General features: G+C 32.5%; 1 protein-coding gene and 1 long non-coding RNA gene across 5 annotated transcripts; one reads left to right on the top strand and one right to left on the bottom strand.

Moving 5' to 3' along the window:
- The first annotated feature begins 550 nt into the window (after positions 1-550).
- Positions 551-1,400, top strand: LOC150037914 (uncharacterized). Its single transcript, XR_016527958.1, has 2 exons — positions 551-785; positions 992-1,400. It is a non-coding gene; the product is annotated as an uncharacterized LOC150037914 (long non-coding RNA).
- Positions 1,401-3,523: 2,123 nt separating this feature from the next.
- Positions 3,524-12,459, bottom strand: IQD5 (IQ-domain 5). Of its 4 annotated transcripts, none has more exons than XM_039023721.2 (9): positions 12,348-12,459; positions 12,054-12,221; positions 11,022-11,137; positions 10,521-10,652; positions 9,388-9,633; positions 8,248-8,475; positions 7,402-7,515; positions 5,753-6,245; positions 3,524-4,083 (listed from the first exon to the last, which is right to left on the bottom strand). In XM_039023721.2, the coding sequence occupies exons 4-9, from the start codon at positions 10,605-10,607 to the stop codon at positions 3,950-3,952; spliced, it is 1,302 nt and encodes a 433-aa protein (XP_038879649.1). In that variant the 5' UTR covers positions 10,608-10,652; positions 11,022-11,137; positions 12,054-12,221; positions 12,348-12,459; the 3' UTR covers positions 3,524-3,949. The 4 variants fall into 4 exon arrangements, with proteins under 4 accessions (XP_038879649.1, XP_090166922.1, XP_038879648.1 ...); XM_090310796.1 differs by having other exon boundaries at positions 12,321-12,359; XM_039023720.2 differs by lacking the exon at positions 12,348-12,459 and having other exon boundaries at positions 12,054-12,314.
- Positions 12,460-15,452: the final 2,993 nt, after the last annotated feature.

Genomic DNA, 15,452 nt, shown 5'->3' with positions numbered 1-15,452 from the left:
CAACTCCAAAAGCAACTTTGAAATCAAAGTTAGAATTCATCCATCCCACATATTATAAAAATAGTAATAATAAAATCAATCACTAAGACAATGAAATTTAGTTGCATGCAACGATGAAAATATAGATGTCCTAATTTTATGGAAATATCAATATCGATATCGATAGAAATTTCGAGAAATTTTATAAAAATTGATGAAAATTGTTATAATTAATTAATGAAATTTTGATAGTGGTTGAATTAGATTATAAGTGTAACATTAAAATTTTTATTATTGTTTGGATAGATTGGAATTCAAGATTTGATTGTTTGCTCAATTAATTCCAATTTAATTATTTTGAATTAATCGGGATTAATTGAATTATTTGATTCAATTTGTTTGGTGGATAGAAGATTTAAATTAATTTGGAAAATTTGAGATGTTGAGATATTGGATAGGATCTTATTAAATTTGGATTTATTTGGATTTGATTTAGGAATGAATTTGAGTAGGAAAAGAAAAAGGCAAAAAAAAATATATATATATATAGGGGTTGTTTGGGTTAAAAAGTGAAAGAAAGAAAAAGAAGAAAATTAAATTCCTTATCTCTCCCTCTTGGTTTGCGCAAGAGGAGTAAAAAAAAGAAAGAATTAATTTGTTTTTTCTCTCTTTCCCACGCACGAGATGGAACCCCCCTTTTTTTCTTCTTCTCGAGTTTTCTTCTCGTGCCGCTCTGTCCGTCCGGCCGCCGTTGGTCTGCTGCGCAGATTTTCTTCGCCACTGTTTCGTCGGATTTTTGTTTTGGGGTAAGATCTTGGTTTAATGGTGAGATTTTGGATTTTTTGTTGAGTGCCTACTAAATTTTTTGATTAAATCTTATTTGTCTATAATATTTTAGTGTACAAACGATTAAATTATAATGTACAAACGATTTATTTATTCAATAAAATTTGAGGTATTTAAACCAATAAACTAACATTGTAGCTTAAACTCTTTTGTTGCATGTATGTAGAGATATGTGTGCGGGAGTGTTTTATAAAAAGAGTTTCTATAAGACCAGACCACAAAATGTTTAATCTCATTATATACCAGATTGCCAACTCAAAATGCAGGAGTTGGAAACACAACTACACAAGACAAATTCGCTTCTTCCTTAATATCGGGGTAAGTAGATAAATTGCTAAAGCTGATTCCGAAACTTGAACAATGTGGTGCCACACCCTCTTGGCCCGAGAGGGGTTTGGTCATTGTTGGATTATGATTGTTCATGGGACGGATTAGTGGTTAGATTTGCCCAATTGTACTTATGAGCACCGTTGACTGGTTATATAAGACCAATCGACAGTTGATGGATGTTGAGTAATTTAATTTTGCAATTAAAATTGAAGGATTAATTATATGTGATATAATTAATTTAAATTGATTATTTGTGATATAATTAATATAATGTATTTGATACATTATAATATAAAGTTTATTTGAAGAGGAATTAAATATTTGAATATGATTCAAAGACTAATTACATGGATTGGATTTGTATAATTAAATTTAATATAAATTTGATTTATATTAAATGTCATAAATGATTGAGAGAATTCAAACTATAGACTATATTATATTTGATGTTTTAAAGACTAATGTCATAAATGATTGAGAATTCAAAATGTTTTAAATAAAAATGAGTATTTAGTCGTAACGACCCATGTCAAAGGGTTGAAGTCGTTACAATGAGTGATTAATTTCTATACAGTAAGACAAGCCTTTTCTATTTTCAAGAAACCACATATCAAAATTTCAAGAAATTTGGACAAAATCAAAATTCTCCCCTTTTGAACCTATGAAATCTTGAAATTTCGACCGAAATTTTCTACTATGACTGCATGTGATATCCTTAGTAGTAGATTTGGTTCTTTTGATTTTGGGTTCAACTGGATACCACAAACTAAATTGATCAATTTTATAAAATAGCTAAAGAAGCAAACCAATGTCTAATAAATAACAAAATCAATAGTTCGACTTTTATTGGTTTGGGTTTTTAGTTTTGGGCCCAATTAGGTCTTTTCTTCTTTTCTTATTGGTTCGACTTTTATTTAAGCTTTGACAATTTTTCTTTTCTCAAATTAAATTTTGGTTTGTTCCTCTTTTCAGATTAGAAACAATCATACATTAAGTTTCAAGTAAACCTCAGTAGAGAGATTAGAAGGTATTTGTACAATGCCTAGTTGGGTAAGTTAGATCCTCCTTTGCTGTTATGACCTTTTCCTTAGCTCAGCTACTTAGGCCGATCAGGAGAAACTACCAACGTCTACTCGAACATTAATTCATATAATCAACTTTTACCCATCAAATGTTATGTCAATTTACGTGAATAACATTGTAAATAATGTCATGTATGTCTTCCAAATTTTACACATTAGCTATTACATCAATTTCAATCTTATTTTAACCAAAAATGAAACTTCAAAAATATCTTTCAAAACAAATTTCAAAGTAAAAGAAGAAACTTTGAAAGTCTAATAATATCATTCAAACCTACTCTTTTAAAATTGTATTGTATAATTTAGCCATTTATTGATGTTCAAGCTGACAATTTTGACTTTGTTGAACAAAGTGTACCTAGTCAAAGTTTTATATATATATTTACACTTTACTAGTCATTTGTTAATCAATCATGATATTAGAAAAAATTACATAAAAGATGGATTTAAAAAAGAAAAAAAAATCCAACACTAAAGAAACCAAGTAGATGGAACCAACTTGAATTCTATTTGTCGGTTGGTTTGCATAAATTTTGTTGATTTCAATCAATTTTATTCCATTTTGATTGGTTTAGTGGTTTTTTAATCACTTCTCTCCAACTATCTATTAAATTCAAATTAATTTGGAAAATATCAAATTGTATTTGGTATTGTTTTTTTTTTCCTCCAAATATTTATCAAATTTTAGGCCAAAAACACCATCAATTAACTCAAACTAAAAGGCATTCGTGTGACATGTGAATGAGGAAAGGAGAGAGGGAGAGGGAAACATCTGACAAAGGGGAGAGGAAGAGAAATCTGAGCGAGAAAAAGTGGACATACAAAAATCCTCCAAATTTCCATTACTGTTTGCAAACCAATTGGGCTGGATTTTTAAAATTGTTGATATACAATAACGGACCTCAAACATGGATATGATATAGGATCTCATTGAGTTTAAAACTCATATTGGGCCCCACACACCTTAAGTTAGATGGTTTGACTTTGAGACTCCAATCATTCTAATATTAGTCTACAAAAGGTCACATTCACTCAAAATAATTATGACTTTTCATCTTCGTTCTTGGAAGGAATTTCTTCATCTGCTTTATTTTCTTTTTCTTTTCCAACAAATCAATTCGAGCTATTCAAGCTTAGGAATGACTGATTTTTCTCAATCGTTTTAGCGCTTCTTTTTTTCAATAACAGAAAGTAAAAGGGTCAATATGATTATTGCTTTCTACATGAAGAATGGTTTCATCCATAGATGTTTGGTCTCAAGGAGAGAAAAACATAAGACTTAAATGGAGGTAGAAATTAAAATCTCCATGGTTGGGATATTTCCTAAAAAGGGTAGATAAGATCATAAGAGATTCATGATTACAAAACCAATCTATACCAGATTCTTTGAAATCAAACATTGAACAACAAAAATACAAGGGAGCAAAAAAATGAACAAGTGCCAAAGAGCCACATGGTTGAAGACAATAAATAAAGATGAATAATTACAGACTCACCCAATGAAACTCACCAACCTTATTCCCTGAGACATTGGCCAACCATTGCAATAACTCACTATGAAATAAACTCAGAAATTCAAAGGGAAGACAAACTTTCTAGTGACCGACCCCATCACAACATGGCCTTGCCATATTTACACACGATCCTGCAGCACATTCCCGGACACTATACGACTTGAAGTGTTTTCCTCACCATTTGGAATAGTTTGCATATCAATTCTGGGATCTAGGTTTTGCAGATTTTGAGTCAGCTGATCTGGAAATTGACTTGGGTTTATCGTTGATTGACTTGGCCATGGTCGCTTTGCCAGCAGAATTTCTCACCGTTTGATTTTGACTACCAGGATCTGCCATTGTTCAAATCAAATGAGAAATAGTTTGTAAGAAACTGCATTTTGAAAAGAATTAAAGAAAACAAACCCATATAAAAAACAAGCCCCTACAAAAGAAGGATAAGCTTTAATTTTCATAAACTCATTTGGGAGTAAGAAAAATGTTCTGTATTAGTATATCATAGACACTTATCAGATAAATATTGATCCAAAGAACATTGTTTCAAGTTTTTATAATGATTTAAATTACAAAGCCTACTCTAATCTATAAACTTTCAAGCTTACTCCACATTGGTCCCCATACTTTAATCCTTCAATTCTAGCCTATCAACTTAGCATAAAAAAATCATTTTCGTCATAGCTATTATTCTCTTTTAATAAATTATCCAATAGAAAACTAAAGTAAACATATTTTTCATTTATTTATTGATCAATAGACGTCCGTATAGTCAGATTATTTGAAGCTATTTTGTAGTAAATTTCCTATCGAGTTTCTAAACAAATTTGGACTTTGTTAGGTGTAGGATTAATGCAGCACAAACGCAAAACCAATGTCCTATTGCTACATTAAGGCACTGGGATTTATTGATTTATGAAAGAGAATTGGTGGCTGTGGGGCTAGCACTGGTATCCATATAGATTTTGGGAAGCACTTTTTGGTAAAAACAAACTATTTCTCCTTAAAAAATGTATGGCTGGCAGGATACTTTCAAGTAGATTACCAAACTACTAGGACATGGATTTGAGAAGCACCATAAGTTTGGTGTGTAGGAACCAAGTAATGTATGTGTATTATTATCACACATCTTATTTGCAGATTTACACCAAGTGGAAGCAAATGATCTACTCTTGGAAACCCAGTGCCCAAAAAGACAAGTGCAAACATGGTTGAAGCAAGCCCACCTCACGTCGACACAGACTCGATATCCAACGGGAAGCTAGTAATCTATTATCAACTATAAATTCATTGACCAGCCAGGCACCTATGAAAATTTAAATTAGGAGGGGATGTCCTGACCTACAAAAAGATATATTTGGCAGTGTCTAAAGGAGCTTGGTTCTCACAAACAAGCTCTCATCAATGAGTATCATAACAGCCCAAATGTGGGGGGTGTATCATGTAACATGTTGGAGCTCTTCAGACTTGTAGGAGGTCAGTAAGGAATGAGAATGAAAAGAGACATTGTTGGACCATGTACACCATGATAGTAATCTCCGGAAAAAAAAAAAAAAAAAAAGTAGGAAGGTTTTGAAACTAAACCAGGATTGAAACCTATATTTTAATGATAAACCCCACTGCATCATCAATTTTGGACAAAGGGTGGCTGTAGTGGTCTTGATGAAGGAAAGCGGTCCAATTCCTATGTCTATTAGGACAAGGTTTCATGATTTTTCTTCTTTGTTTTTAGGAGTTGTCGTAGTTGCAGAGTACCTAGCATAAACAACATGCTAACTAATACGTATTTCCCTGTACAATTCCTCTTTCTGCCCAAAAGACTAACACGAACTACCCTGCATATGCATGCAATATCTGTTGGGTATGATTGTTTGAAGATTTTAGCACAATGGACAACCAATTGAAAACTCTTTGGACGACCTAATGATATTATCAAATATCACAAAACAGACACAAACATGCATATAGAATGCAAGATTAGGAGTAAAAAAGAGTTGGCAAACTCACCATTATTAGGCAAGGATAATCGCTTCTTTGCATTTTTGACCAATGGTGTGGATCTCTCTTTTGGATTGCTATGCGATCTTAAACCAGTATCCACTTTTGCTTTGACTTCTTCAAATGGCCTCTCAGGTGCAAGTTTATGCTTGAACTTTTGAACCTGTGCACTGGATATTTCTACAGTGCCAGCTGACTTAGTGGGAGATGATGAACCACATCCATCAGAATGTGAGCCAGCAGTTTTCTGGCTCGAGAGGTTTGATTGATCAATTACTAAGTTTGTCTTCTTGCCAGTAGTTTTTAAATGAGATCTAGTGTTACTTTTTCCCTCAGATGATCCATTCTCACGAATCATCACTCCATCTCTCAGATTGATGTCAAGAAAGCGGTTTTCCCACGGACGAACAGCCATCCACCTTTCCAACCAGTTCCAACCCCAGCTGCTTTTATCTGGTTCAAACTGAGAGAGGGCGGCCTGCTGTCTTGATCCTGCTTGCCACTGAAGGTGATAGAAAACTAATCAGTGCTAACATCGAACATTAAGTTTCAAGTAAACTCTGAAAACCAGGATAAAATAAAAATTGAGAGATAAAAATTTAAATACTATGATCGAGCATCCAATTCCAACCATCAATGAGACTGAGAATTTATATTTCCAGTGCAACTAGATTTTTAATTGAAGATGGAACTATTGCCTCATTCAAGCACCAAATCATAGAGATGCAACAAACTTACCAAGAACAAATATTTTTCAACTTAGAATACATCTAGTATTTTCCTTTGAGCATTTGGAAGCATTAAATAAAAATAAATATGTTTCCACTTTCTTGGCAAAGGAAAGCCAATTAACAGCTACACTCCATAGAGTGAAACCAAAAGATTAAAGAGGATGCTAGAATAGAAGTGAGAGGTACGGAGGATCCTCCAGCAGAAAGAGAGCTTTGTTAACTTCCCTACGTTTTCTGTGCTACTTATCTGCCTTTTCACCATCGCTCATACAGAAAAATGAAGTGTGGACAAAAGATAACCAACCATGTGGAAGACATTGAGGGACCACTTCTTTGGGCAACTGAGACATGGTCCTCCATCAAAGGTAACTTTTAAAGGTTAAAATACTCATTTATAAGTTCTTGCAACCACCCAACAGAAGAGGAGTGCCGAAGTTGTTAAGAGGCCAAAATCTTGATTATAGAGAGATGTCTTATGATACAGGAAATGTCTCAAAGTTAACTAATCTCGTCTGCTCTATAGAAAAAACCTTGATAATAGAGAGATAAATGAAGAGCAGTTTTAAGCTTTTGAAGACTAGCATTTTATTTTTCCAGGTCAGAGAAGGGATAAAATCCTAGGGATTGGAGACTTCCGGATAGTTTTCTTACAGCTCTCCCCATAGATGAACGATGATACCATCATATTACAGTCTATTCTCCATTTCTCTCTCCACATGAAACAGAAACTTTTAAGTCTTCAACTTTTCTTGTGAGCATCCAGAGATGTCTGCAATTTTTTTAGTATTTCTCTTGGTCACCCTTTCCTGGAAAAGGCTAGTTTGTCGAACCTCCTTATTTTATTAATTTTCGTAGAGATACAATATAAGAAACTGGAATATCTTTGGTGATAGATATAGAGGCAAACGAGGTATGAAATTGTTCTACCTGATGAGCCAGAGCATATGCCATGGCTCTCTCACGCTTAGCTGCAGCCTCCTGCCTTTTTAATAATTTTGCTTGAATGTCTTCAACAGATCCAACACTGTCGCACCAACCTTCCTGTATCATGAGCACAATCGTTAAGAATCTCACAGAAAGCATTGAGCAATCAGTTTTAAAAACTCCAAGCAGTGGAATGTTGGGAGTTGTGACACAAGACATGTCATGAAAATGGTAGATAAAGTGTTGTAGCCTCTAGATTGAATTATATTTTACTGCTATCAATTTATTAATTCTTGTAAATACAGGCTTTTTTCAAATAAGGTACAGATGTCGATTCGACCATATTCCCCATGTTTTCTGCACATGTGCTCCCTCAAACAAACTAAATTAAGTAATTGACAACAGTTTTTAAACATTGTGGTCAAGAATATTTCAAAATGACTTAATGGTATATTGATATTATGAGTTCAATACAAATGTACTGATGTCAGGCTCAACATAAAAGCGAACATGTCATTGTATATAATTGTTTCTGAATTCCAACATTTATTCTGTGTACATGGACAAAACATATCAGTTTTATAAAACTAAAAACAAATGCTAATATAAAATATCAAAATGGGAGACATAGTGGAAGCTTCTAAAGGTGGTCCTCCCGTTATATTCATTTATGCAGGTTCTAGGCATGCATATTCTCAATATTGCATTGTGTAAAATTAAAAGTCAATTCATCTCAATTTATGATTACAACAAGAGTGGATTGACCATTTAAAAACGATGCAGTCTAACTTAAAAATGCAACACATACAAGTATACTTGCGATATTACAAAAAACTGGTTATTTCTTACTTCAATTTCTCGAACTCGAGCCTGGTTTTCAAGTTCTTGTTGAAGTTTTTGTTGTGCAGTTTCACTTTCCAATGCAATACGTACACGCCTTGCTCGAACACGAGCCTGGACTCTCACTAAAGCTTGCATACAGCGTAGAGTTATTGCAGCTTGTTTTCTGACAGCATGACCCCTGACAAGAGCTTGAAGTCTAACCAATCCCTTGAGAGCTCGGAGAGCTCTTCTAGCCTGAAAGATAATGAGACGAATATTAACATTAAAGAGTTCATCAGTGGAATTTCTCAAAGGTGTATCACATACAACAATTAGAGTTACAAATTGTCAACAGAGAGTACATAAGATTTATATACCATAAAATCAAGTATAAGAAAAGCCATGCATCTACAACTTATAAGGTGTACACAGCAGCAATCCTAAAGTACCAAAGCATTTCCTTTTTCTGATCATCGGAAGAAATGTAGTTCTCAGAATGGTAAGGAGTCTGGTGCTCAAAACAAGGAACACAAGATAGTAGATATTTCATAGGATCACTGTATAAGACATATTTCACACTTCATAGCACCACCAACCATGGGAGTGAAGCGGGGGACTTGTTCGGCAATCAGACTTAATTACAATTAATAAATGGACAAAGACCAATGAAAGTACAGTACTTTCTAAAATATGAAATCATTCCAGAACCAACCATTGCCCATTAAATAAACAAACATATACATACATACATGTTGCTTCTTTGTATCCATAACATGCTCATTGATTATTTTTTTTAAATGGATCCACCTATTTCTCTTCTCTTCACGTTGCCTCACTATAGAGGACTGGGGGTTGACATGGGTAACCTAAAGCGAAAAGAAAAATATTCTCTTCTTGCAAAATGGAAATGAACCCCAATCATAGCGACAACATTTGGCACCACTCATCTTGATCTCTCTTCTCAACAGCTATAGTTCAAAATATAAACATAATTTTGCAAAAATCGGTATGGATTTCTCTCTGACACTCAGAAATTGTACGGAAAATTTCACCACTTCATTGCAAAAGGAAAAACAAAACAAAAAACAAAAAACCTTTTATTAAATTAATTGAAGAAAAGTACAGCAAAAATTAGACAAAACACAAATACATTACTACTAGCACTACCAGAAATCCTCGAAACATTGTTTGGATGCGTATAGCAGCCTGTTCTTCTATATCATTCTGTTGACTATGTAATGCATCATAAGTTTGAAGTGAATCAGAAGGAATAGAAGCAGCTTCTGGATCTGAAAGAGCATTGGACTCTTCAACAAATGGGGTAAAATTTGAATTGAACTCATGCTGAAGTTTATCAGCATCAATATCAACAGAATGCTTTCTCCGATGCCAAAACTTGTTGGTTACTGTCCTCTGTATGATTAAAGAAAATTTACAAAGAGGACATTAAAATGTTGACATACCATGAATAGCATGATTTCATGCTCAACATAGAGAAAAGAGATTGCGTATTTTAATTAGTTGGCAAGAAAAAATATCAACAAAGTAATTGAAGATTCAGCCATTTATGTCTTGAGGCTAAAAAAAAATGTATAAAGAGCAATATAATAAACTTAATGTAATTAACACCATCCAGTTACACCTTGAAGTTTCTAATAGTAATTGAGGGCTACAATAGTAGAAGTTTAAAAAAAGCTTCAACTCCCACTCTTCCCAATCTCAAGTCACTAGCATGAAAGATATTTGAAATCCTTACAGCCATAACCTAAATTTTCACACCTTCTCACTAGGGGGATCACATAATGATAAAAAAATCAATGCTAATGTTTACTAGCTGATTCTAGGTGCAGAATTTGCAAGAAAGTGAATGGTTGCACAAGGATAAGTGGTAACTACAAAGTTAAAAGACATCTTTTTTACCAAGAAACTGAGCTTCAAGAAACTTTTTTATTTGAATTAACTATTAAGTGGAAATACACATACCAATAAGTGTGTTTCACACAGCGAACTTTCTTAATATGAAGTTAGTTGCAACAAAAGGGGTAAATTTTTGTAGATGTGTTGCTCCAACTGCAAGTGAACTTGATTTCAAAAAGAAATTGATTTTTCAAAGTAATTGCCCATGTGTCTAACAAAGGTAAAAGGTCTAAAGTTTAGGTATCAATTGCTTCATTTCACGCGGGGAATTATTGAATTCAAAGTTACAAGTAAAAGTAGCTCTCTCAAGGTTGTCAAACAAAAAATAATGCTATCAAAACTAATGTTGAACAATGATGGGAAGGGTATAGCATTGCAGATACCGCATTTTGATCATGTTCTGATGACTGAGATTTTTCTGACTTCTTTGAACCAACTAACGCCTTGAACCATTTTCCAGAAACACCCATGGTGTATTCAAGAGTGTTGACTACAAACAGACCAACAGCTAGAAACTGTGTTTCAAAGAGAACATGTCAGGAATGAAAACTAGAAAGTAAATAGAATACTGCAGAAAGAAAAATAGTTTGTTCAAATATGAAGAATTTCAGTAAAAGGAAAGATATGTTTCAAAATAATTCCAACAAGAAGACTCAAAAAATATAGCCAAGGTGCATTGAGCCAGTTGTGATTGTCAAATTTCTGGAATTGAATCAAATAAGTGATGTTGTGCCAAATGTACAAATGGAAAGAGCAGCAAGCCAACAAGAAGAACAATCATGAGACTCAATATTGTGGACATTTATCTGTGAACTTCTCTCCACAATGACCAGATAAAAAAAAATTAAAAAGAAAATCTGAAGTTAATTTGAAAAGGCACTAACCTCAGCAATTTAGAATCACCCACGTTTCGACTACAAAATCAAATAGCTTTTCCACGTGATTAATTGAGTTCATTTCAGTTGCACCACGATTCCGAACTTTCCTGATTTGTTGCAACCTACAGAGAACAGAGATGAAATTCACCATTAAAAACATCCCTACCACATTAGAGATGGAGAGAATTTTCAAATTGCCCAACATCCAACTAACTGCCAACATAGGAACATAAAAATTACAATCTGAAAGTGGCAAAAAGCACACCATACCTACATCAAGAAAAACAAATAAGATCATCTCACTAACAGAAACATCAACCTCCATCCCCTAAAGTGAAAGTTTCATCATACTAGGAATTTGAATGCAAATGGGCAACAGTCACACAACATGACACAATACATGTACAAAAAGAAATTCCCATATCATTAAATTATGTCCTCCAATTTACAAGTCCAACTCATGATGAAGAGTAAGGATATCAGGTGCACACAAGAAAAACACTTACAAATGGAAAACTTCGTTGGCATGCATCAATGGTGAACTTCAAAGAATAATACAGAGGTCTGGATTGTTTCTAAAGCACATTTATAAGGAAGCAGAACAAACAAATAAACTCCCAGTAGACTTGAGAACACTTAAAACTCTACAACACAAACCCATAGTAGTAAAACCCCCAAATGCAACTCACATCTTCATAATCTAAGCAGCTAAACTGAACATCAAACAGTATATAACACCAAACCCACAATCGAAAATCCCAGAGTAGATACAAAAACCCAAAACATAACTTAAAATTTCAAAATACTCGAGCAATGCAAGTAGTAAAATCAACAATACCCTTTTAAAAACGAACAAAAATAGGACCAAACCCCAAGTTTAAGCAGCACAAACAACATCGTAAGCAAAATAGAGCAGATCCACCCAAATTGAAGTCCAAATAAGACAAATTGAACCAAGAACTCAGCTCATAGTAAATGGAAGGAAGTTGAAGAGCAAGAAAGTCAATGAGGGAAGTGGAGGGGAAAGAGCAAAGATACCTTAGGAGCCGTCTGATCCATCAATCAGTCAAAATTAGTCAACCCCATCTCAATTCAATCATTTGGGTCACCAAAAAATTTCAATTTGGTTGAAGATTTCTCTGAGTAGACTCAATCTATCCACCACCCATCATCTGTTTCAGCAAAACGAGGTCCATCATCTTCAACCTGATAAAAAGAAGTGAGCCAGTGAGAAGGACAACGTGAAAAGAACTTGAAAGAAAAAAAACCGCTGGGGAAATTTGAGAACTGCAAGGGAACGACGACGTTTTAAGTGGAGAGTTGAAAATCAACCGTGTTCCATTGAAATCAATTCGAGTGAGAGCCCACGCCTGGCCTTCATGATTGGACGCACGTTAGAATAAAAGTGTTGTCCTTTTTAGTTTTTTATCACCCCCAACCAATTTGTTCATTCTTGTTTCAATAAGTTAATTTATTGAGTTGGGTGTGTTAAATTGTTAATAATAACTTTAAGGTTTTGAATTCATTTAATAGAGTTCTACACTTGGACAAAGGGGAAAATTATGATTAATGTTCCCTAGAGATTCTAAAATCATTCCATCATCTTTTTATATTCAAAATCACTTAAAAAAATATTTTCAATAATTTAAAATTAATTTTAATAACATACAAATATATTTAAATGTGCAAAATTAAATATTAAATTGATTTTGAATAGTTAAATGTATGTCGTAGAGTGATTTTAAACATAACATTTAGACTAGTTTGAAAATAGACATCAATTTATAAACAAAGAGTTACAAAGTTGATAAGTTTTATATCGGTTGAGTTATGCTCATTTTATCGATTATGCACATGATGTTTAGACTAGTTTGAAAATAGACATCAATTTAGGCTCTTAAACTTTAGGATTGTATCAATTAAAACACTAAATTAATAACTTTAACAACTTAAACCTCAAGCTTACATAAATGTATCAACTTATAACCTCCACAACGTTCCATGTAAGACTTATAATTTTATCCATTAAACCTGTAAACTAATAAACAAATCAATTAGGACTATCAATTAGAATCACCTTTGAAAATAGCCCATGCCCAATTCTAATTGTTCATTTTGTTAATTTAGAATACGTTTAATTGAAACAAATATATGTCTCACACTATATTTTTTAAACAAAATTTGAATAAGAGTATAAATTGATGCTGTTACGAAAATTTAGGGCTGACATTGATACATCTATTAGTTCAAAATTTTTATTGATACGACACTCAAAGTTAAAGAGTATAAATTGATATTTTTTCCTCTAATTTTTCCAACAAAAACTTGAAGTTTGGATTAACTATAAAAAAAAAATATTTTTTTAAAAAAAATCATTTTTATTTGATAAAATAAATTTTAAAAGTGTTTTAAAAACTATTTTGGATGGTTGCTGAATATTTCAATTTTTTTTTCTAAAATGATATATTTTCATAATTAAACACTTAAAAAATTAAACCAAACACATGCTTAATTTATAGCTAGTTCTTAAGTTATTCATTACAATAAATAAATAAATAAATAAATAAAATCTAATTATAGAAGTAAAACACATTTTGATACAATCATAAAAATCTATATATCCAAATTAAAAAAAAAAAATAGTCACAATAATTTATAGCTAGATCTTAAAGGCCCGTTTGAGATTATTTTTATGATCTTAAAAAGCAATTATATGAGAATCTTAACCATCTAAGTTGTTTGATAAAAATAACATATTTATTAATCTATCCAAAATCACTTTTAAATTTGTTCTAACATGTTGAAATTATTTGATGTAGCTTTTTAGAGTTTAGCTTCTCAAAAATTTAATATCTTCCTTCACCTATCTCAAATTAATCATTTCATTAATTTATTTTCTCCCATTTATTCTAAACTAAATTGGTTGAATTTCTTATAACAATTATTTTAAATATATTTAATAAAAAAAATTTAGATTAAACAAAATTATTTTCAATTGAAATCATATATATTTTTAAATAATTATATTATAATAAATTATAAGTACATATGAATATAAAAAGTAATTCAAATGATAATCTTCGTTTGTTCATATAACTAAATTACATAAATTTAATATTTATTACTAAATATCATGAGTAATTTTTTCTAATTTAAAATTAAACTTTACCAAACACTATTTCACTTATTATCGCAACTGATTTTTCTAAAAGCACGGTTACTAGCAATTATTTTAAATGTTACAACAATCTCAAACTAAGCCTAAATGTGTTAGTAGTATCAATAACAAATAAATAAATTATTTAATTATGTTAGACATTGAAACTTTATGAATCATTAGTGAGTCGATTAAGGATCTGTTTGGATTGATTTGAGAAAAAAAGTACTTTTCATAAAACTCATTTTCATTTAAAGATTTTTGACAAAAATTGTTGAAAACACATTTTAAAATGTATTTAGTCTTGGTGTTCAATCTAATTCATTCCGAACGTTTGAAGGTATGTTGTAGTATGTTTGATTTTAATTTTATTTGCATTTAACTTTATTCTAATCTAATTATAGTTTGTTATCTTACTGATAGATACAGCTTAAACTAATTGCACAATTTCTCCAATAATTAGTGAGTTCATTAGTTTTAAGTTTAGAGTATACTTTTTATAGTTCCAATTTTGTTTAATTGTTCAGAAACAATTTGTGATATATCAAGTGTTGGTCAAGGCCATGGATCTCGAGATGGAGTCGATGTACTTCAACTCAGTATGGAATCTTGTAGATCAGCCTGATGGGGTAAGACCTATAGGTTGTAAATGGATCTACAAGTGCAAACGGGGTACTGATGGGAAGGTACAGACCTTCAAGGCTCGACTTGTGGCAAAGGGTTATACTCAGGTAAAGGGAATTGACTATGAGGAGACTTTCTCGCTTATTGCCATGTTAAAGTCGATCCGCATCCTCATGTCCATTGCAGCTTATTATAATTATGAGATCTGGCAAATGGACGTCAAAACGACCTTTCTGAATGACAATCTTGAGGAGACCATTTATATGGTGCAGCCCGAGGGATTCATAGCCCAAGGTCAAGAGCAAAAGGTTTGCAAACTGAATTTGTCCATTTATGAACTAAAACAGGCATCTCGATATTGGAACATATGGTTTGATACTGCGATCAAGTCGTATGGCTTTGACCAAAATGTTGATGAACCTTGTGTCTACAAGAAGATCATCAACGTTTCAGTACTCTTCTTAGTGTTGTATGTAGACGATATCCTACTCATTGGGAATGATATAGGTCTACTGACTGTAGTTAAGAACTGGTTAGCGACCTAATTCCAAATGAAAGATTTGAGAGAGGCTCAGTTTGTTCTAGGTATACAGATCTTTCGGGATCATAAGAACAAAGTGCTAGCACTATCTCAGGCATTGTACATTGACAAGGTG

This window comes from Benincasa hispida, chromosome 2, assembly GCF_027475165.1.
Source record: "Benincasa hispida cultivar pf3 chromosome 2, pf3_genome.v1.1, whole genome shotgun sequence".
Taxonomy (NCBI): Eukaryota; Viridiplantae; Streptophyta; class Magnoliopsida; order Cucurbitales; family Cucurbitaceae; genus Benincasa; species Benincasa hispida.
The sequence above is the reverse complement of the archived record's forward strand: the minus strand, read 5'-3'. Positions and strand labels throughout refer to the sequence as shown.

Bases quoted from the DNA above. Each gene is read 5' to 3' on its own strand.
- IQD5 (XM_039023721.2), bottom strand. From the start codon at position 10,607: ATGGGTGTTTCTGGAAAATGGTTCAAGGCGTTAGTTGGTTCAAAGAAG. The intron at 9,634-10,520 runs GTATCTGCAATG...TTAATCATACAG, and splicing joins CAGAACATGATCAAAATGCG to AGGACAGTAACCAACAAGTT. The intron at 6,246-7,401 runs GTAGAACAATTT...TATCACCTTCAG, and splicing joins CATATGCTCTGGCTCATCAG to TGGCAAGCAGGATCAAGACA.